We start from the raw sequence: 24,845 nt of genomic DNA on the forward strand, positions 1-24,845 counted from the left end.
TGAAAAATATTACAAATATTACAATGCAACAATGTGCCGTTGCATTTTGCATGGGATATAAAATGACCATGATTGCGTTTTAACAATTTAATTTAATTAGTTAATTCCCAACACACTTGCGATGTCATACTAATAAGGTAGTTTTTCATTAAAGGTGAGATGAGAAAATAAACAAAATATTGTGCTCGTACGACAGCGAAATAAACTTTTCTTTGACTTATATGATATAATTACAATATGAATTAAAGTTCGATGATTAATTTTGCAAAGTGTACATTTTATGAACGTAAAATCTGCTCATTAGTCTTACTGTTTTAAACAATGATTAAACAATGATTCTCCTTACGCATAGTAAACTTGATAGCTGATTGAGATTAACAATATACCCTGCAGGGAGAAAATGTATCACCATTATGAAATGTAAGATCTTTGAAACAAAGCACAACATAGGTAGAGAAAAGTTGTAAAAATCTGGTAACAAAGTGATCCCTCGGAAGCATTAACCACAACATAATTATATGAAAGTTGCAGACTCGGTTTGATTGAGTCTGTACATGAGGGATAATGAATAAGTGCAACATCCCTCACGCCCCCTAGCACCGGCTTGATTTACTCAATTATCAACACTTAATAGTGCTGGCATCAATGATCCCGAAGGACCAGTATGTAACAACTGCTGTTGTGAAGCGTAAAAATCTGGAAACAAAGTGATTTGGAAACAAAGTCAGTCTTGTATCCTGATTTTCGAGTCTACGTATTTCGTCCCCTTTCATTAATTTCAAGAATTTCATGATACACATTATGTTATGTTTTAAGCCAAGGGTATAAAGTACAGTGTGTATTCAGTCCTTATGATGACAGGATGTTTTGTGCTATCCTTGGATCATTAGAGATACTTGGGTTTTGATACTATAAAAAAACGCAAGAAGCTTTAAATTTTCACAGTTTCCTTTTAACCGTTGTTCATACTTAATTTAGACATTTTGTTTCCTTTTTAATATTTCAACGAATGGTAACCGCCTCCGTGGTCGAGGGGTTAGAGTCGATGACTTCTAATCCAGTAACCTCTCTGGCGTGGGTTCGATCCCCGGGAGATGCTTTGGTAGTTTAGCACGGAGAAAGGTAGTCTAGTACTGGTGCAACTCTCCAGGAACGATGGTTAGGAAACTACCCTCCTATATGACTGAAATACTGTTGGGAAAAGGCATAAAATGAAACAAACAAACAAACAAATCAACGAGTTGGTAATCCGAACCCGAAATTGTCAGCTATATATATATTGATAAATAACTTAAAAGATGAAATATCCATGTTAAAGATCTACTCTAACTTGCTTAATAAGTTTTTTCGTTTCACGAACTTTTTATTGAAACTGGTAGATTTGGAAACATTGATAGAAATTATAAGAACTGCCAACTATATCAGTGTAATGCTTTTACTACAGCGAGGATACAATTCATTTCAAAGATTTTCATACACGCCTTAGTATGTTAAAATTTATTAAATAGTTAACATCTCCAAGTTTAAATATTTTTAACGGATTACCAATTTATTGTAAAATGGCATTTGATTTTCAAAGTTATTCATTAAAACTCGATATCTTAAAGAAATTTACATTGAAATTAGATATTTGATTACAGCAAAATATCTGTATATATATTTTTATGTTAATATAATTAATTAATTATAATTATTCTATAATTTAGTTTTGAGTATATGTTTATCATTATTTTTAGGTAAGTTTAACTAATTAGAGTTATGAAAAGACGTAGTTTTCGCGGTGTACATAACTTAAGCCTGTCAGGTCAAAAAAAATGCAATAAATTTAATTTTATGAATAAACTTTTTTTTGAAAGCCTATAAAATCAAATACATATTCTTATATATACATTTTCCTTGCTTTAGGTTTAAACGATTGATGAATCATTCCTTTAATTACATCTCGGCCTTATCCTAGAAAATCAATAACTGCTCTTGTTTTATTCCCGGTTCTTTCATCCTCTGCATCCACCGTGATTTCTGTATCACCAAACACCATATAGACACTAACTGTGCGGTCTAAACTTTCGTCCGGATTGTCAAGATTTATTCTAATTTTTCCTATTTTTAAACATCCATCTTCATTAACATATCTTGGATTAGTCTTCTCTGATAGGAAACATCTTATACTCATTGCTTTTTGATACTTTCTAAGTGTCGTAAATTGTTTTTTGAAGTACGTATCTTTTGCTTTAACTACGGTATTTTTCCCAACAAATATTGCAAAGATATCTTTACACCTAATGCCGGCATCCGAATTCATTTTCTTTTGATCTGGGAGATAACCTTCTTTAAATTTTGTATTTGATTCTGTGCCGTATGTATACTTAAGAATTCTGCTATTAATCGTCAAAGGTGTATGGCCATATATTAAGGCACCTCTAAGTACACACGATGAAGGGTTTAATGGAACGACAATTTCTTTATTCGGGAATGCTTCTTTTAAAGCTTGTTGCAGCAATCTCGATTCTGAAAACCCACCAATCATAAGAATGATACCAACTTCTTTTATGTTTTTTTCTCTAAATAAAGACTTTACATGATCAACTGTTCTTTGTAATGTTTGTCCAAACATATAGAAAAAAAAAACTTTTGAGAGTTTAAGTTTATCACCGACTATCTCTATTATTTCAGCATACTTTGAGGCAGCAACTGCATCCTGAATCTGGATTCCATTTACCTTTTCACATAAATCAATCAGAGAAAAGGGTAAACGTAAGGTGATATACCTCGGTGATTTGATTTCGATCTCTCTTTTCTTTGATTCAAATTGAAGTGCCATATAAAGCCAATCTTCAGTTTCTTTCATTTTGAAAGACTCGAATACTGTATCACCAACAATTTCCTTTAAGAAATCCTCAAATGCTTTGTTCACCATAGTTCCACCCCAAGCACCACCATTCGCTGCTCTGACTTCCCTTAGCGTGTTAGATTATTGTACCTCGTGTACTGTTATATCGATTGTGCCACCTTAATATGAATAAATATAGATATACATTTTCAACAGCTGGTTAGAGCTATATTTTAGTTAATTATTTAGAAATGCATATAACGTTTAATTCTAGAAAAAAGACGATTCAAAGGTCCATGATGTAGCTAATAGATATATTCAAATACTATATTGATTTAGAATGCTTTGAAAGCCGCTGCTTAGAAAAAAGTAGAAATTTGTTTCCATACACTTTTAATCATTAAAGTAACATATTGCTTTTTATTGTCAAAAGGAGCAAAAATACTTACATATTTAAAAAGATTTGCTATTATGATGGTCAATTGCCAATAAATGATAATGACTTTTATTAAGGATATAATAATTAAACTGCGTAACATATAAAAAAACTGCTCTACTTTTATAAAAGTTATTTTGAATTGTACCTGAACAGTCGACGTTTACTCATTGATTGGTAAAGTGTCACATTGAATGTGTTACTGTGTGTTATAAAAAGTGTATTAAAACTTTTAATACCTCCTGTGTCTAAAACCATATATTTGGTACCAATGGGAAGATTTGATATTGCTAGTTCAGTCTCACTTGTCGATGCATCTACTGGTGAATGGCGGCAATATATTGAAGCAGCTTCGGGTTCCAGAGCAATTCTAAGCTGGTCATTGTCAATGCCAGTCTGTAACAAATAGAAAGAAGTAAAATGCTTACATAAACAAATATTTTGGTGTAAGAATATGAAATACATGTGATTCTACATAAAGCCATTCCTAATGCAGGATTTGGCATTTTAGATTGTAACTTGATAAAAACTTTATGTAAATGAACCAGGTATGACACATTTGCTGATTACTAGACCTTCATACACAGAGAAGATTTCAAAAAAATATTAAATGATATTGATTGCAATACGTATAAAAGGAAGGTACAAATTTTAACATCAAACTGATCTGTACACCCTGTAGAACAGAGTGGCTTATTTCAAAGAAACTTTGATAAGAATGTCGCCGTGAGAAAACAAAATTTGACACCATTCACAAATTTTCGAAATGACATTTTAAAATGTTAAAGACATTCAACTCTTAAACTCATGAAAGAGATATAAAACTTCTGAAATTTGCTTATCGTTACCTTTTCAATTTATTTTAACGAGTCAAGGGTTATTCACTTTTAAACGTAGTTTACAATGTTAACGTCTTTTTACGTCATTCGAAAATGACACTTGAGATTGTTTCCTTATGTCGGCGTTTTTATTTTAGTTAAATTAAGATACAAACTTTTATCGCTGCCTCCCTAATAAACTGCTTTGATGCATCCGACCATATTGTAGGAACTGTTATTACCCGTCCGATATCAGTGGGGTTCAATTTGCCGACTAGTCGCTTGTTAACAATTTTCATCATATCCTCAACAATGCAAATATTTCAACGATATTGCAAACACATCTACCGCTAGAAATTGCTTGCCAATCTCATCAAGTATCATCATATCCCTTTTAATACCCTGGTAAGAAGGGAACAATACATTTAGTAGTATTATGACTTTTTCTAACGGTTGTTTGCATTAAATCTGTAACATTAAAGTTACATTTAATAAATTTCATAAAAACTGAAATAGCGACATTGCATTAATAAATTGAGTTTTATATCAACTCCAGATCTTATTTTGGTGTCCAGACAACCAAAATGAGTTTTATAAGCATAAAAAATGGACAACCTCATTGTTGCGAAATCGGAAGTACAATATCTGTTTGCATGAGAAACTCCACCTTCAGATCACCCGTACATCAATATTAAATCAACAAACATGACTATAAGTAGCAGTCCTAATTTAACGGTATATTTCTGCATTGTAACGGATGTTTTTATACAAATTTAATCTTTTTTTATGAGATTATTACTTTTTACTGAACCTCAGGTCTAGTGCACCTTGACGTTAAACGGTTAAAATGTGTTTGAACAAGAAAATCTCATATTTGTTGTGTCCCGGATAGCAGCTATAACACTGTGACGTAGCGCATACTCAAGCTGATTATAATCTTCATTTGCATGTTAAAATTCGTATACGAACTTTAGTGTTACCGTGGGGTTTTCCGTTTGAAATCCTTATTTATGAACAAAATTTGTTGAGATTTACATCAAGACTGTTAAAAATGTTAATGAATCTGTAGAATGCTTGGTTTTTAGGCCTACGGCAAAAATATTTTAACATATTTATTTAATGTAACTTTAAATTAATTGTTGTATTTTTTTACTTACATAATTATACAAAATCTTATGCAAATATATAACATGTACCATACAAATACATATGCAATTAAACACAAAAATAATATCAGCTTATTTTTCAATTACTTATTTTATACCTTTCCAAACGGCTTAAAGAGCTTCATTTTAAAATGTCTGAAGAAGAAGTATTCTGGGTGTAGATGTTGGGCTGATAGCTCCCCATATTTTTTCTCTGCGTCGTAGCCAAATGAATCAAATGTTCCGTCTGGTTTCAGCAATAAACACGTCGGTGTTTTCTCTGTGGTTATCGTTCCTGCATTCCAAATTTTAACGGTTGCACCTGGGGGACTTCTTTCATTTTCATGTTTAAAAGAGAATGCCCAACCAGAAAATGACGTTCCGAAATCTATTGCTCCAATTAACAGTTGGCCACCAGTTGCCTGTGTAGTGATAGCATGGTATTATAAAATGATTTGCTAGGACTATCGGGGTTTAATGTTTAATCTGGGGAATAAAAAAATACGTGTGTGCAACCTTATTCATAACGACAGTAGTATAATGAAATTAAAAGCATTAGCAATATCCATGCATGAATGATCCAAGTTAACTTTTTAAATCATACTATGGGTAGCAGTAAATTTTGAAATAGATATGCTAGTACTTCAATTATACAATCGTAATTTAATTGACCCGGTACTTTGCAAGGTAAACAATACCCTATCTTGACGTTATATCTTAATACAAGATTAAACATATTCAGTTTACGAACAAAAGTCTTTTGTGTATTTTTAAAATTATTCATTTAAATAATGTTTCAAACTCTTTATAGGTTAAGATGGGTTATGAAATAACACACAATTTATCCGGTTTCTCGTAAAACATTAAAATGCACGCCACGTACACTATTTAATTGTCACTTCACAAAATTAATAAACATTGATGGTATTATTAAAAAGTAACTTAAATTACGATAATTTTATGTGATTAAATATGTCATGGTACTAAAACGTCCCGGTACTGAAAACTATTCACGTTATAAGTACTGACCGCTTTAATTCATAAAAAAAAATATGTTTTCTGGGTGACATAACCTATAATCGCGTCTTTCATAGCCTTCAAGTACGCTAAATGTAGTCTATCGTTATTGCGCTTTTGCCCTACGCAGAATGCGCATGCGCGAAATGCAACATAGGTTGCTATGGAAAAATCGTATTGTTAAAAGGTATATAACCTTAAAAGATTTCAGTAGATGACACGTAATTTTTTTTGAGGTCATTGGGTAAAAGATCAGGATCACAATAACGCTAAAAGTAAAATCAATATCCAATTAAAATTTTTTATAAATGTCACTTTGACAGGCAGAGTTGAAGTTTGAGCATTATTGTTCTTTAGCACATGTCTAGATAACCAGGAAAAATTGTACAAATAGTTTAATCTGATTTGTCAATTATCTCGTGCGCACGACTTAATTATCTCGTTCCCACGACTTAGTAATTCTTGGGCACGACATAGTATCTCGTGCGCAAAACTGAATTATCTCATTGCCACGACTGTAAGTAACTCGTTTCCACGAGAGAACACGACAAAGTATCTCGTGGCCACGAAATAGTTTCTCGTGCATACCACTAAATTATCTCGTGGCCACGACTTAGTAACTCGTGACCACGGCATAGTATCTTGTGCGCGCCACTGAATTATCTCGTGGCCACGACTTAGTAACTCGTGGCCATGACATAGTATCTCGTACGCACCACTGAATTATCTTGTCGCCATGACTTAGTAACTCGTGGCCATGACATAGTATCTCGTGCGCACGAGATAAATAAAAAACAAACACATGTGACATCTGTGCCACCACAGCTGCATGCCTCCAACACAATATTACCTGAAAAAAAATGTACCAAAGGTTGCGTAATTTAGATCAAGTCATATCGGTCAAAAATTATATAGATCTAGAAGCTTCAAAATTCTGTTCATGATTCACTCGGTCATATCTATATACAGATCTAATATAGTGTAGGGTGATATTGTATCTAGATCTAGAAATCTATATACTGAGTAATGTTCACTGTTAGATTTACTACTTTTCGAAAACGCTAAAACAAAGACGCTAAAATATATAGATCTATAAAAAAATAAATCAAGTGAAAAACAAAAACAAAGCAAATGTCACTTTTATGCCACCGACCGTGCAATTCCGAAAGCGGAATTATCTATAAAAAGCGCAATACATTTTGTTACGTCATATGTTAACAAAATTGTTTTCGTCATTCAATCCATTTCCGAGAATAAACATTGTGATTTTAGAACAGAAACTGATGGGCAGTTCTTGAATACTGAATTATGATTTGTTTCGTTAACATATTTCATTTGCTAACAGATATAACTTTGCATATGGAGCAATGTTTCATCTGGATTAAAGTTCCTAAGATTAGGAGTCATCATCATTGTCATTCAGAAGTCAGAAATAGGATTTACGAAACTGGATGGAGACTGGCAATGAAGGAATCTTCTGAATGTGAATTTGTCGTAGAAAGATCTGTTTCGAAATTCAACGGGATTCTATTCCGCTTAAAACATAAAAGTAAGTGCAATTTCTACTCCATGTGACTTGATGTTTTTGTAGCTTATTATTCACGTTTTTGAAGTTTTGCATCATATAGAGTCCGTCGCAACTAAACTGTTACATCTTGTAGATCCAGCTTTGTAAAATATACATGAAACGACCCCGAGAACCTCAAGTACATTTTAAAAACATGACACGTGCTTTCTCTTGTTCATCTTCTGTCTTCATATGAATGGCGTCGGAAAATAAACAACAAAGATTTGGCGTAGAGAAATCAAACTTTGCTTTTAGAAGAAAAGTAGAAACTTTAGAGGAAAAATCTTTGAAAAATATCTCGAGGGGAACTTTTTTTTAATCTACAAAAACGGTTTATGTAATTTTCAACCTCGTTTTGTTAATTCATACCAGGCACAGAATATCCCGCCATTTTGTTAACTATTAATATATATCGTGACGTCACTATTAACCCAGTTTTTACGGGAAAACCTACTTTTTCATTTTGACGTCATGTAAACAAATAAAAAGTAACGAAAAGATAACAGAAAATATAACAAATAAAGATAGTTGAAACATTGAGATAAAGAAATTGACAGAATTAAAGGTACACGAAGAAATATTTATTCTGTTTATAGTTCTACATGTAGATTTCTATTTGCTTATTAGATCTATTAAAGTAAAAGTTTAAAAATAATTATTTTTTTTAATGTTACAATGTTCTTTACTGTATTTCTCTCTATATTTTACAAATTCGTTGTAGATATTTTATAATCCTGACTTGAAACCGTCCTGAAAAATGGTGCCAGAAGTAAAGAATATCTATTTAAAGGAACGTTGATTTTTTATTGAATGTACAGTAGATATTCATTTTTTAAAAGAAGGGAAAATGATTTTTTAAGTTTTAGATCTACAATAAATATCTAAATATATTTTTTTTGCTTTGAAATGATTTCAAAGTTATTTCATAAGAGAGAGATATTTTACACTATTGGCATTCAAAGAAATGATATTAAAATTCTGTTTTTGACATTATTATTGAAAAAAGATTTATTACGTAAAAGCTTTTGATATTTGTTATTTGCAACTATAAATAATATGTATTTGGGTTTTAAAATGAATATAAATAATATGTATTTGGGTTTTAAAATGAATATTTTACGTGAATATGAAAGTAGGGAAGCGCGTGATTTTCGTTTGTTTGTTTGTTGTTTTTTTCTTCATTTTTGTAGACCACAAAAGGAATACAGTAGATTATGTGAATAATAATTACTTTTTAATCACTGATTTAAATGATATAGATATTGTACTGTTAACATTAAATTACCAGGACGACAACCGAAGCTTATTAAAAAATGATTGTATTCAAATACGTGAACTTCATATAACATAGTATGAGTTCAAAAGGCAAATGTCCGGGAGAATTGTCTACACAGTTTAACAAGCATACGCAAACGTCTCAGGGAAGTTGCCTTCTTGTATTAAATATTATTCATTTGTACGAAAGTATTTTTTAGACATTCCCCCTCCCCCGATGAAACCCTCTTACTGGGAAATCTTCCCTTTTCAGTAGCATAAATATTAACATACGAAAAAAAAATCATTTCCATATATATAATCTGGATTATTATCTCACACGGGGGCGGATAACAAGATTATATATAGAAAGAGCGAAACTATTTCAATATTTGAGCCGCGTCACGACAAAACCAACATAATAGGTTTGCGACCAGCATGGATCCAGACCAGTCTGCGCATCCGCGCAGTCTGATCAGGATCCATGCTGTTCGCTACCAGTTTCTCTACTTGTTTGTAAGCGACCAGCATGGATCCTGAACAGACTGCGCGGATGCGCAGGATGGTCTGGATCCATGCTGGTCGCAAACGCTCTATGCTGGTTTTGTCGTGACGCAGCTCATTTTATTATGCTATTCTGAGGGAAGTTTTCCCGGGAAGAGGGTTATTCTTCGGAGGTATTTATGATTTAGAAAATGGGGCTTGGAATACTTTTTGGGATAGTGTGTGAACATTGTTTTACGGAATGAATCACATTTATCATAAATAATATAAAACTTCCTCGGCTTTACATAGTGGGGTATTTGCCTTTTGACAGCGTGCTATATTATATTAATTTCACGATGACACCTTTTAAAGAATAGATTGTAGAATATTTATATTTCCGTTACGTACATTTTTATAACTTAAAATTTTAACTAAAATTGAGCCCAAGGAAGTCTATTTATAATTTTAAACTAATGTGCATGCCTACATAATATATTGCAAGCGCCTAAGTGACCATGTTTATTGTAAACTACGGACTGACTTTTTTTAGTTATATTTTATAATAAAGTTTCCTTTTAAAAGGGTTTTGGCATCATCCCATCCCTTTAAAAATGATTTTTTTTTAAAAACTCCTAGATCAAATCTTTATGATAAATTTTTAAATTGAAAAAAAATAAAATAAATTGACCTTATATACCAGAAAAAACCAGGTACCTATGTTTTTACAGGTATAGAGGGTCAATTTATTATCACTATTTTTAATTAGTTGAATATCATAAAGGGTTTATTAAGGATTTTTTTTCCGAAAAATCTTATATTTAGCTTCATGATAAAACTAATAAAGAAAATAATCAATCGTAAAAATACTAACATTGGCTCTCCTACGTGGAGGAAATCATAAAAGAAATTAACTTTTGCGTCTTCAAAACGAACTGAAACAGAACAGTTTCGTTTATAATTTATTTCTTCCTTCTCCAATAAATCAAGTAAAAATAATGTAGAAATCTTATTTATATAAACAAACTGGGATTACCGAAGTTACGTAATGTCAATCGCAGTTTGAACTGTTATTATCATTTATGTATATTAGACAATTAAAAAAAAATGTTTATTTCTTTATAAATGCTTTTTCATTTGATACTTGAACTTCCATACCATGTACAATGTGTATCTAAAATAATAATCTAATATTCATATATACAACAATAAAAACAGCTTATAACTCTTTTTCAGAATCTAAATTGACAAAGAAGATAAACTTGCTATAAATGATCCGCTGGAGAAATGAAGACTTCGTTAATAAATCACATCTTCCTTGCAATGGTTTTTGTTATAAGCTTGAATCGTCAGTCGTGCATCGCCAAAACCATTCCCTATTCACAAGGAAATGTAGAGAAGCCAGCAACAGGTGGGATTTTTTTCTACAAATTGTTACTTATAAATGTTATTTTCATTATACCTCAGACAAACGAAGTTAAAGAGGGTATACTGGAGTCAGCTGGTGGTCAGTCGGTCGGTCGACCCGTTGCAGATTTCTTGTCCGGGATATAGCTCTAAAACTACAAGATATATGATAACTTTAAACAGCAATATTTCCAAAGGGCTCATATGGCCAGTTATGTGTTGACGTGCCGTAAAAATCCAAGCAAACAAAAAAAACCAAAGGGCTGATAAACTACATTTTCTGCATCTGAAACAAGGCAATATATCATGTATGTGATCTTTAAAAAAAGAATTTGAAATCGGATTGCTGCACTCCCTTGTTATTCTTCGCCTTCATATTTTACTATTTTGATCTGAGGAATCCCTGACATTTAGGAGGAATCCCTGAATTAAATCTCAGGGATTCCTATGGGATCCCTTGTTAAAACAGTTAGTGTCGAACCCTGATATCAATTTCAAATTGTGTAGGTAGATAGATCTTATTGAGTAGAAAAGCAGTCCAAAAAGAACCGTAACACAGCTTTGCCTAATTTTGGAGATATTGTCCCATATTTTAACACTTCAACTTTTTTCCGGGACGACACGACAAGATGTATCAACTTGAAACTTTGTAGGTACTATATATAATCATTGAGTAGGAGTGCACTGCAAATGAACCGTAACTCTGCCTTCCCTTATTTAGGAGTTGTTGTCCTTTGTTTATTTTACAATTTGAACTTTGGCCGGGACATCAGTCTATAAACAAGCAACTTTGTGGGTAGACAGCTCACATTGAGGAAAAGTGCGGTGCAAAAGAACCATAACTCTTCCTTGCCTTAAATTGGAGTTATTGCCCTAATTGTTCACTTTTACACTTTGAACTTTGTTCGGGACATCACAAGGTATCAACTACAAACATTGTAGGCATATAAACTTACTGAGCAATCCAGTGAATAAGAACCATAACCCTCTCATCACAAATTTTGGAGTTATTGCCCTTTGTTAATTTTTACACTTTGAATTTTGTCCTGGAAATTACCTGAGAACTATAAAAGGTATCAACTTGAAACTGTGCAGGTAGATAGATGTAACAAGTGCAGTGTGGAAGAACCGTTAACCTTTCTTCCCTAATTTTGGAGTTATTGCCTTTGTTCATTTAAATACTTTGAACTTTGTCCAGGATATAACATGAGAACTATGAAAGGTATCAACATGACACTATATAAATAGATAAATCTCACTGAGTAGAAATACAGAAATATCAGGGAGAAAGAACGTATTGCCCTTGAAGAAGTCAAGAAAACTTCAAATCCAAACTTTAATTTATTTTATTGATGTAGGACAAAAAATCACAAATATTTGAAAAATATCTATAAATAACTGCATTCTGCTTATCATCATCCTATGTGCAAAATTATTAAATAAAAAACACGTTTTCTGACAAGCACGCGCGCGCATGGTGTGTGTGTGTGTGGTGTGGGAGGGGATATTTGGCACTTGTGACAATTTCGTGTGTGTGGGAGGGGGTATTCGGCACTTGTGACAATTTCTAGTTTTTATTTGTTTGGGTAACACTGGAAACAGCATTGCTGGCACTACACAAAAACAAATTGGTTTATAATCTCACAACCTTCACCATTCTGACATTCTGAGACCCTAACAATTTCAGCGCTTTCTGTGCTTTGATTATTTAATTAAGTGATTTGGTCCACAATAAAATGTCTGTAAACGATGAATAGTTATGTTGATAGCATTTGGTATAATATGTGACAACAACCCGTGAAAAATTACTTATGGATGTCCTTGGTTTAGTGTGAGTAACTAACATGATCACAAATGACATTTCAATATGTAGTAGATAATAAATTGTTCTAGAACAAAATATCATTATTTAATCATATCAATATCCATAATAAATAACTCTGAAGGCTATCAATTTTTTAAGGATATATATATTTAATCAAAATGATACATTTATTGTTTTTATTAATATTTGTAAGAAATACTTATGGAAAATGAATTATGTGTGCCCATTGTGCCATAGAGTGATTGTACATCCACTACTTTTAGTACTACTTTTCAGTTCAGGTGAAGGTTGTAGATACAGATAAACGACAAAGAAGGTATATCGACCAGTTTCCTGACCAATTAGATGTTGACGTATCAACAGATGAATTGCATGAACATTTTCAAAATCTAAAAAGAAATCATCACGTTCCGCATATTAAGTATGTTCACATGATGGAAAATGGAGCAGTTAAAAAGTTCAGATTTGAAAGAAAAGAGGTAATCCATTATTTTGTTGCAATATCTTCAGTCACTTATTAGTCGCCGGTAGAAACCGGCAACTATATTTGTAACAGTTTAATATTATATCTATGGTAGGAGAAGACCTTAAAATCTGAATATAAAAGCAAATCAATTACTGAACAATTAACTTATATAAGGACCACAATCATTTTTCATAATCTTAAAAATTCAAACATAAAGTAACGTTCTAAATTAAATGAAATATACAAATATTGACATGTTAAAAAGCAACATTACAATTTTCATAAAATGAATTAATAACGTATCCCTATGGACCAGTCATTGAATTTAGGGAAGCTTTTACTTTTTCTAAGTGTCAAGCGTTGCTATTTTATGATTGATAAATCATGAATGATATTTGAAATGTCACATTTAAATTATTTGGTTGTTTATATCTTATGAGACCTATTATATTTCATTATTTTATCTTATTATAAACAGATTCTCCCTGTGCTCTTGCAAGAATCACGCGACTACACGTTGTATGTTATTGTTATAAACTCTATTAATAGTAACAGATTGCTGATAAGTGCCCGTCTACACCTATCCAAGTCTTGAATGCAAGTATCATATTCTCTTGTATTGGATAGTGTAGACACCCTACTTGAATGAGTTTTAAAGAGAAATTATGTGACATTCAAGAAGATAATTCCTTGCAAGAAAGTTAGAACACGTTCTATTTTTCTACAAGTTTTTGGCTGTCAAGACACTGATAACACCGGTTTGACACAAAACATGTGCCCCGAAGGTGTGATAGTGTTGTTTTTTTTATTATTTTCTGACTTTTTTGTTACTGATTCAGAGTTCATGATCTGTAAATTTTAATAAATGTATAAAATATCTTGGTCAGAGAATCATATCAATAAACTGATACACAGAAGAGCAAAAAAAAAAGTTTTTTCAAGTAGTCAAAATAGATTTTAAATGATTGTGTTCATTTAGTGAATAACTTTCATCAAATAAAGAACTTGCATCAATTTATCAGCTCAAAAAATATTTTTCTCACATTTTCCATTATTTTAAAAGAATGTACACATTTCAATTTCATTTACTCCATTGTTTTTAGCTAATTGCATCATTTTCCCGCTTTTTTATTCACATATTTTACAGAAACATGATAGCATTGCAAAGACAAAGGTATAAATCCTGGACAATCTTAATTAGACATTCCAGTAAAAATTGTGCCTGATTAAATATTGAAAGGGCCATTTATTTAGCTTATCTAAATGTGACATGTAAGAAACTTGAATAGGTGTAGACACGGCCTAAGACATACAAGTCACTTGTGAATAGTTGGCAAAAGGTATGGCGGCTGATAAGACGCAAATGTATAAATAATTACAAAGTTATCTTTCATTAATCAGTTTCCTATTGTAAATCATTCGAAAGGTCTGTATACTCATAATTTACACATTAAAGAATAAGTTTTCAAAACCTTTTCATTTTTTCTTGGTAAAGGGTTAAACTTGGCCTTTTCTGTCAATGTTCAATAGTTTAGTTTAGGTTGAACATCACAAAATAGATTTATGCTTAAGAGGCACATTTATTGAAATAAATAGTGGTAATCGTCGTCTTTGTTATATTCCGTCGATTTCCGTCGCACAGGTTACCAAAACGGTATGACGGTAGGGATCGGGAATCGTATTAGATGCATAAAGAAAACTAATAAAATATCTTTTTGTTTATATTTTATCGAACTGAAAGGCAATTAAACGTAAACTATAATGTAACGACAGGAATATTAATTTCAACTAAATTATATATTTTTTCGATAGCGCGGCAGAATATTATTTTATGCAGATACCAGTTTTACGCCAGAATTGCATTGTTTCATGCAATAATTAAAACGTATATATTTTCAAATATTCGATGACTGTTAATTATTTGGCGGTAATTATCGGATTCTGAAGTATACAATACCAGTGTAAGAAATTAGGATTTGAATCGACTAGGCTGGTCTGACAACCAGATTGGAATAATAACTATCCCAAAAAACATTTCACTATAGTCTGTCCCATCAAATTTGAACATTTCATTTTTTATTTAATATAATAGTAAAATCATTTACATTAATGTCATGTTGACCCTGACGTCAATATCTCTAGGCATGTTTTTCATTTTTTTCATAAAGTCAGTAATATAGTCAAAATGTTAAAATTATATTTTTTTCCCGTTGACTTACGTTGTAACCTGACGTGACGTCCATTTCAAAATGGCGGCGCCCATATAGACGTCATTTAGGGTTCGTCTCACAATTAGCGTGAAATGTACTCGGTAATTTAAAAAAAATATATATTATTATTTACTTCCTGATCAATAGTTAAATGTTCTCATTAAAATGAAAAATGACAACAAAGTTGGTGTCAAAAAGGCAATTTTACTAGCAAACCATTATTAAATTTTAAAATAATCAAAATCATTTGAAGTGAAAATATCAGTAAGCTTTATAAATAATTAAACACAAAGATTTAATTAATTACCATGATATGATGTCGTAATTTATATTTTTAAGAGAAAAAAGAACAATGAAGTGATTTGATTAGATAGCTTTTCAATCAAGCGCGTATCTTGAATACCGCAACGCGTCGTAGGGGAACGGGAACACTAGCTAGGAGACTATAAAAATGGTTCTTCGCTATTTAATGTTTAATTTACATAATTCTGTAGTTGTCTGAATTCTGTCCATAAGTGTGTACCACGTCTATTCAAAAGTAAATAAATTGACGGATACAAAAATATGTTACCCTTCTTATTTCGGGTGCGATGTTCGTGCGCTAACGAGAGAACACAGACTCGCGTTAAAGGAAAATGTGCATTATAAGAATATAACATATTGCTTTCTAGTTTAAGCAATCACTTTAAGTTCGTAAATACAGATTTAACCTTCCGTCTCACAATTCAACAAAATGTCCAGAAATACCGGCAGTGATTTGAAATTAGTAAGAGTAAGTTTGAGTTGGCGACAATACGTGTTTTTTTGTAGACTCAAAGTGTTACATATAATGATTTTGTTAATATGAAGGGTAGATCGAGTCAAAGAGAAACAGCGAGTGACGTTCTTAATAATTTTAGCTTTCCTAAAATTTGAAAAAATTCAGTGAAAAAAAAACAATAGATCTAGCATATTTTTTCGCGGGAGAAAAATACCGCGTATTGTATATTTTGTAGCTAAAAGAGTAGGATTTTCAGAAGTCTTGAACAACGAGGTAATATGTAGGGAAATTATTTCTGAGAAATATATCAAATAGTTTAAAAATATAAAATCAAAACGAATATTATAATTATGTAATTAATGGAAGAAGTATTGCACTGTTGTAGATTCATGTCATTAAGTTTGTTTAAAATTATTTTTAAATAGTATCGAAAGTTTTTTATATTATTAATATGAATTGAAGGTGTAATTTTTACAGTTAAGTTGCAAAATCTGGGTATACAAAAATTATTTTAAATGTCATCAAGGCAAGTTTATCTCAACGCTTAAAATTATCTGTTTGAGGTTACATATGCCTAACCGCCCTCTGTCAATGCCGCAACTGGAATCATCCATATAAAGCGCGAGGCATTTTTGTTACGTCATATATTGCGTAAATTGTTGACGTAATAAAGTTTTTTCGTCAGGAATCCATAAACATTACATGATGTTGACAACTAAAATTGATGGGCCGTTCTTGAATTATGGATTTGGAACATGCTGAATTATGATGTGTTTCATTTACATATTTCATTTGCTAACCCAGATAAATCCACAATTGAACAATGTTTTAATAATGAAACGGATTATCTGTTTAAAAAATCTGGATCATCAAAAGTGTAGGAGTCATGTCATTCAGAATTTTTGAAGCTAAAAAGTGGGATCTACGGAACTGGATAGAAACTGGCAATGAAGGAATCTTCAAAATGCGAATTTGTAGTGACGTTTATAAAGTTCATACAGTAGGAATTCTATTCATCTTAAAAGTAAGTGCAATTTCTAGATCTACTCCATGTGACTCGGTGTTCTTGTTGCTTATTTTTCATTTTTTTAAAGTTTTCCATCGTGCATTGTAACTAAACTTTGACATCTTGTAGATCCAGCTTTTTTAAAATAATCATGAAACGACCCCGAGAACCTCATGTATATTTTAGAAACATTACACGTGCTTTCTCCCGTTCATCTTCAAATGAAGAGTACTTCGGCAATGGCTACGGAAAATAAACAACAGAGATTTGCCATAGAGATATCAAAATTTGCTTTCACAAGAAAAGTAGACACTTAAGAGTAAAATCCTGAAATATCTCGAGGGTGACTTTTTTTTAGTTTACAAAAAAGTTTTATTTTTTATTCAACGTCATTTTGTTAATTCATACCAGTCAAAAGTTCATTTCCATTTTTAATGGGACAGACTATAGCACGATTCATTTGTTCAAAACAGTTGTTTATATTGCCTCTGAAAATGCAGTAGCCTGGTCGGGCATGTTACTGTGAAAAGTTGGTAGCCCGAGGTGAAATTTAGTAGTCTGGGGCTATAGGACAACACTGCAATACGGATTTTGATGTCTGGTATAACGGTATAACTGATAAAAATATATATTGTATAATTTAAAACAATTATTGTATAGATCTACTGAAAAAAATTTATTCGATAATTTGGATCATGGGACAGAACACTTAGCATACGTACTAAGCCCCGCCTATAAAGTAATCACGAATTTCTGATAAAGCGTTATCATCCTGATTAAACTAGACTAGTGTAGCGGAAATGATCAGCGTCCCTGTGAATGTCACTTGTAAATAACACACGGTATATCCAGTAACGCCGGAATGTGAAAATAACGCACGGTTTGTGCAATAAGTAACGCAAAATTGTGCAATATATGGCGGATCATTCGTGAAAATGATGACTTGACCACCGTTTTGAGCGAGATTTTGGCTTTTTGACGGCTCTTATAAGTACAGCAATGCATATTATACCGTATAATTTTGATTTTCGGTAAGCAAGTGAAATTTACTAAACTTTTGGTGATATAGAAAATTGAAATAAGCTGATAAAATGTGATTCAAGTCCTTTTTATGAGGTCTTCGCAGCCGTATGCGGCTAATAGCGTTCATTTCTGAATTTATTGCACTCTTTGAATAAAATAATATTATGCTCGCCAGAGGCTCGCATAATATAATTTTATTCAACTCGTGCAATAAATTCAGTATTGAACTTACACTCATTCAATATCCTCTATTTATCACATAAACCGCGGCGCAGGAGTGTAATAAATAGAGGCTATTGAATGAGTGTAAGTTCCATGCTGAATTTACAAATGTATTGCACGAGTTGAATAAAATTATATTATGCGAGCCTCTGGCGTGCATAACAGGGCACTAGACAACTTTTGGGGACAGGTACCCATACCCTCAGGAAGGGGAATTTTGTGTCATTTTAAGACAAAAAGGGGAATTTTAAGCCATATACAAGTTCTTTATATTTAAGTTTTACACTAACTCTTGGCACAATTTCCTACCATTACTTACAATAGCTAGTATATTTATTACTATAGACCTCACAAATAAAACATATAACATGAAGCTTTTCTTGAGACAGGCTATCTCATTGTTTTCTTTATTGCTTTCTTATTGCTCTTGACTGACTCAGACATCAATCAGAGCTCCAGATAATTATATGTTTTTGGCCAAGGGTTTAATACCCCCGAAATTCTAAAGTGAGGGGTAAAATGCAAATTCTGAAAAATGTTAGGGTTATATTAAAATCTATAACAAGCATAATGCATTTTGTTTATGATAAAAAATAAAAACTGACAGTTGTTTTTGTTGTTGTTGTTTTAAAAAAAAAAAACTTGTACAACAAAAATTGAATCAGTGCAACAAGCTCTGGAAAGGCAGACTTTCCTAGGCAAGGGTATGTTGTACCCAAGTTATTGAAACACAGCAAAACTATTTCCTATTAATGTTTTCTTTATTTTTAATCACACTATTTTAGAATCTGCACTGGTCAGTTCTTAATCTACTTTCTACATATTTCTGCCTGTTCTTTAGATTGAAACAATTATAACAATGATAATTGAAATAAGAATTAAATAAAAATAAACAAGAAAGTTTTATGCCTTTTCTAAAAAAAGGTTTTGGTTTCAGAGGAAATTGTCTGTAACTGTAAAACTGGGTACGAAAATATTTGAGTACAAAAATGCAAGAGAAATACGTTTTTTCCAACAACAACTGACAGTAATTTAAAATAGTTTTGTTTATTGACTAGTAGAATATGACAATGAATGTTTATTCTCTAAACAAATTGAATATAAGGTAAACTCCTATGATGATTATCTGCCACATTAATTTTGTCAATAATTTTACGAGAGTTACCTCCCTTGTACATTTCTCACTTGCTGCTACTTTCGGTTTTAACATACAGCGTTGTTGACAACTGTATTTTAGTTTTCAATCCATTGAAAGTTAAACAGAAATATATTTTATTTTTATACTTTTTTGGTTAAATATCAAACATTTACACTACAATTTTTTTTAGGGGAATTTTCTACTGAAATAGGGGAAAAAAGCATATGATTTTGAGAGGGGAATGGGGCCGATATTCGGCCCCAAAAATGGCCAAACGAGTGCCCTGCATAATATTATTTTATTCAGAGTGCAATAAATTCAGAAATGAACCTACACGAATTTAATATTCTATTTATCACATACCCAAAATAAAGACCGTTTAAAGTGAAATAAGAGTCATTTTCATTGACGCGCCTATAGTATAGTGGAAATATGTGGCATTTTATCATAATGAGTGAAAATATATTCCATATTTCACGAAAAACGAAAAAATAACCTTTTTATTTAATTTCATTATCAAAGAAAAACGGTTACGAACACCCTTGCTTGCTACGCAACTGTAATTGTACAGCGCGCAGTAATATAAATATTGTCTTGTTTTGCACGCGATATTTAGCGATATAATTATTGTGACGTCGCGTAAACAACTCTTTAAACATCTGTACAGCGTTAATGACTGAATTAAAGATATTGGTGTTCGGATTTGTTTTCTTAGTAATATAGACCATTTTCTATCATTCTAGATAGTTTTCAATACAAATTCAACAAAAAGTTGTTTTGTTTTTATCAGATTTTTCAAACAAAATGGCGAAAGAAGTCCCTTAAAATAAATATGAGTTTTGACTCCGCCCACTTTCATATTTATATTTCATATTTATTTTTAAAAAGTATGAAATATATTTGACTGATATAGCACCATATTTCATGGGTAAAATTAAATAAAAAGAATATTCGACCGATGCGGTGGAGAGTACATATTTAATAGATGCTCGTTCATTGGAAACTTTTTTCTGGGGTTTCAAATTGCGTCAACAGGGAACGTATTTTATTTTTGCCTATGATACAAAAGAGTTTCATATTGCAACAACATGGAACGTGTTTTTATCTCTGCCTATGATACAAAAGAGCTTAGCCACAATGATATTGTTATAAACCGTGCGCATCATGTGTATATGTAAATATTTGATATATATATCTTACAATCTTACATTTGGTTAAAAAAACATAATACATGTATATGAAATAAGGAAACAACAGTCTTTAAGTTTCCAGGTTTAACTCATACTGTGCAGTACAATGTCACTTAGGGTTCAGTACTGAATTATTGAACACGTTTGATAAAATATTACTACTTCATTTAACGAATTAAGTAATAGAAAATATATGTTTATCACATTTCCAAAATAAGTAGAGTTTACAGTCAAATCTAAAACAAAATAACTGAAACGATATCATTTTAGGAGTCAGAATTTAAAATGTTCTTAATTTTGAATTAGAGGAAACCATTCACCGATCTGGTTTTCAAGTTTATCACATGAAAAGTAAATAAGATCCATTTTTATCCCTTGCCGAAAGACGGAGAGGGATATAGAAATAGTCTCCGTCCGTCCTTCCGTCCGACTTTTTTTTCCCGGAGCATATCTCAAAAAGTATTTGAGGTATCAACTTGAAACTTCATAGGTGGATAGATCATATTGAGGAGGAGTGCAGTGCACAAGAATGATAACTCTACCCTGCATAATTTTACAGTTATTGTCCTTTGTTATTTTTCATACTTAATTTGTCACCTGTGTGGAGCATAACTCAAGAGTCTTTGAGATGTCAACATGACACTTCATAGGTGGATAGATCTTATTGAGGAGGAATGCTGTGCACAATAACGATAACTCTTCTCATTATAATTTTTGAGTTAATTCCCTTTGTTACTTTTTCATACTTTTTGTCTGGAACTTATCTCAAAAAGTGTTAGAGGTATCAACTTGAAACTACATAGGTGGATAAATCTTATTGAGGAGGAGTGTGGCACACAAGAATGATAACTCTACCCTGCATAATTTTTCAGTGATTGCCCTTAGTAATTTTTCATGCTTAAATTTGTCCAGAGTATTTCTAAAAAGCCTTTGAGATATCAACATAAAACTTCATATGTGGATAGGTCTCATTGAGGAGGAGTGCAGCACACAAGAATGATAACTCTACCTTGCATAATTTTGCAGTTATTGCCCTTTATTATTTTTCATGCTTAATTTTTGTCCAGAGCATAACTATGAAAGCCTTTGAGATATCAACTTGAAACTTCATAGGTGGATAGATCTCATTAAGGAGGCGTGAAGCACACAAGAATGATAACTTACCATGCATTATTTTTTCAGTTATTGCCCTTTGTTATTTTCAGCCATCAGTATTCACATAGGTTTCAAATCTGTAATCACTTCAGCCATCAGATTTCATTACCAAAATACCTCTTAAAATTGAATTATTCTGCTCTACTACCAAATAAGTAAACAAAAATGAAATTTATGAGCAGAAAATGAGATCGGTGACCCCTAAGTTTTTTGGCTTGAAAAGTTTATCATATTCTAACATCATGACATAATACTGTAACCCAACGAATATTCGCGACCAATTAATATTCGCTTTATTCGCGGATGGCCACGAAGCGCGAATATTTGTTTGCGCGAATAAGTCCGCACGATTTCGCGAATAAATTGGGAGAGAAATTTTTATTTTACATGTTGTTCATGCAAAGCTACTTGACCGGATATATTCGAATTTTACGGGCACCTGTTAGGAAGTAATGAATTGTTATGAATATTGCCATTAAGCAATAAAAACACAAACTAAGTAAACTACTACTACTTTATAAATATCAAAAGAACTCTATGACAATATAGCAATCACTATTTCATTTACATTTAAGGTCATAATGAATTGATATAGTGTTCGAATATTTATAAAGAACGTATAATTCACTCATTTTGGACATAAGTCAATCAACACCCTAAATAGATTAACTTTATAAAAACAGCTAAACATGTTACAAACATAATCATCATTATGACACGCGCTTCTGAACAATTATCGTCTAGTTTGTGTTTTTCACACGTCTGAAGGGAACAAACGAAAGAAAACTATTAGTCGAGAAAAACAAAGTATAATAGTGTGATACCCACCCTTTTAACGACATGTTTAGAAATGAAGACGAACGATGCGTACATGTACACATATAGATAAAAAATATAGAGAAAATGTTTTGCTGAATTGTGATCACAATTCACTTACCAATACAATATATAAGGCTAGCGTATTGTTAATCCCATTTTAGACACTAATAATGACCTCAATTATTGAAGATTAATAGTCGGCTAGTGGATTTTACGGCCCCATCGGACTTTCCATTATCCGCGAATTTTTTTTTCGGAAAACAAGAAAACGCGGAAATTATATTCGCGAATATGTCCGACCTCGGCAAAACGCGAACATTTTTATTCGCTAATATAAATTGGGTTACAGTATTAAATACTAAGGTGCCATTTTTGCACACAATTGTAGTTGTTTTAACCTAAAATAGGCAAAAGTGGCGTCCCCACGTTAAACTGTACATAAGTGTTAGCAAAAACGGCAATGAATTGCACCGTGTGCGTGTAATAAGCTGGAAAAGTACATATGTGGGCTCCAGTCTCACTAGGTGTTTTCGGTAAAACATAAAAACATAAAAGTAATTCAGTCATAAATTTACCGACAGCAGCAAACGGCTATATTTTATCCACAGACACTTGGGGTTTGGAGCTCAAAACGCCTTTAAAATCCAAATAAAATGCACATTTGTCAATCCCAGCACATGTACTGATCATATATATCAAAAAAACTTAATATAAGCCGTTTTGAAAAAAAAATCATATTTCAACATCTATAATAATACACAAGATAAAAATGTTCGCCGGAAAAAATCCGCACCCCTACCGTCATAATCACCATGTATTTTATTCCATTTCCAATATTTTCACATAATCCTTTGGCCCATCGACACAGAAGATATAATTCTTCACGATGATGGTCAATTTTAAACTTCAACGGTAATATAAACAACGCAACAGCCGAAATAAACATCAATATTATCGCCGTTTTTTTCCAACTACAAAATCTTTCGATAAATTCAATGGACCAGACGGCTATGAACGAAGCTATCCGATTATGTGGTTCCCAAACTTAAAAGCGCTGCGCATTTTGCACACGGTAAAGCTGGGGCCACATAATCGGATAGCTTCGTTCATAGCCGTCTGGTCCATTGAATTTATCGAAAGATTTTGTAGTTGGAAAAAAAACGGCGATAATATTGATGTTTATTTCGGCCGTTGCGTTGTTTATATTACCGTTGAAGTTTAAAATTGACCATCATCGTGAAGAATTATATCTTCTGTGTCGATGGACCAAAGGATTATGTGAAAATATTGGAAATGGAATAAAATACATGGTGATTATGACGGTAGGGGTGCGGATTTTTTCCGGCGAACATTTTTATCTTGTGTATTATTATACATGTAGTTGTCGAAATATGATTTTTTTTCAAAACGGCATATATTAAGTTTTTTTGATATATATGATCAGTACATTTCTTGGGATTGACAAATATGCATTTCATTTGGATTTTAAAGGCGTTTTGAGCTCCAAACCCCAAGTGTCTGTGATTTTATCCACCGCTTCTGTGATGAAATCTCCATAAACCAACCGCTTGCCAGTTTGATAAATGAATATTAATATTTATCATTTTAAATTCCTTAATCAGTCCTGTAACTACTGTCGAACATCGTTTATTATGTCCGCAGTCAATCGCCTGCCACTTTTCAACGTCTCTCTCGGCGATTGACGTCACCAACGTCCTTGAAAATTTCTTCTTTCTGCCTCTCCCTAAAATATTTTTCTTATTTTCAATTTCTCAATCACCCTTTCTTAATCATTTATTTCAATCAAAAACTTAGCTGTTGCTACCTTAACCTTTTCCCTTTTTCCATTATCCCTTTCTATATATGTTTAAGACTGTTTCTCGACTTACTATTGACACAATTTCTTATTGATCGAATTTCGTGACGTTCCGACGGCATAATTTTAACGCATTTTTTTAACATGTGAAATATAAATTGTGATTGCAGAGATAAGTGTGGTTTAAATGAAGCAATTTTTCTGACAACGTCAAATGTGGCACATGACGTTCTGGCGTATTTTGAAATCTTATTGTGT

The 24,845-nt window shown here is 32.1% G+C and overlaps 2 protein-coding genes across 6 annotated transcripts in view; one reads left to right on the top strand and one right to left on the bottom strand.

The window, feature by feature from the left end:
- Positions 1–1,419: 1,419 nt before the first annotated feature.
- On the bottom strand, positions 1,420–4,482 carry LOC132745829 (heat shock 70 kDa protein 12A-like). Of its 2 annotated transcripts, none has more exons than XM_060734819.1 (3): positions 4,261–4,482; positions 3,506–3,662; positions 1,420–3,009 (listed from the first exon to the last, which is right to left on the bottom strand). In XM_060734819.1, exon 3 carries the CDS (start codon positions 2,915–2,917, stop codon positions 1,949–1,951), a length of 969 nt encoding a protein of 322 aa, XP_060590802.1. In that variant the 5' UTR covers positions 2,918–3,009; positions 3,506–3,662; positions 4,261–4,482; the 3' UTR covers positions 1,420–1,948. Both variants share the same exon structure in this region, with proteins under 2 accessions (XP_060590802.1, XP_060590803.1).
- A 3,114-nt stretch (positions 4,483–7,596) lies between these two features.
- The window catches only part of LOC132745835 (uncharacterized), a 146,133-nt gene continuing 128,884 nt past the window's right edge, over positions 7,597–24,845 (top strand). For 2 of the 4 annotated variants that reach the window (XM_060734824.1, XM_060734826.1), the window contains exons 1-3: positions 7,597–7,795; positions 10,787–10,961; positions 13,059–13,261. In XM_060734824.1, the coding sequence (XP_060590807.1) occupies positions 10,838–10,961; positions 13,059–13,261 (327 nt within the window). In that variant the 5' untranslated portion in view covers positions 7,597–7,795; positions 10,787–10,837. Of the gene's footprint in view, positions 7,796–8,256; positions 8,379–10,786; positions 10,962–13,058; positions 13,262–24,845 lie in introns of those variants that run through there. The other 2 variants (XM_060734825.1, XM_060734827.1) reach the window with 2 other exon arrangements.

The sequence above is a fragment of the Ruditapes philippinarum genome, unplaced genomic scaffold, assembly GCF_026571515.1.
Source record: "Ruditapes philippinarum isolate M1 unplaced genomic scaffold, ASM2657151v2 ctg1753_1_1_1_1, whole genome shotgun sequence".
Lineage (NCBI taxonomy): Eukaryota > Metazoa > Mollusca > Bivalvia > Venerida > Veneridae > Ruditapes > Ruditapes philippinarum.

Bases quoted from the DNA above. Each gene is read 5' to 3' on its own strand.
- LOC132745829 (XM_060734819.1), bottom strand. From the start codon at position 2,917: ATGGTGAACAAAGCATTTGAGGATTTCTTAAAGGAAATTGTTGGTGAT.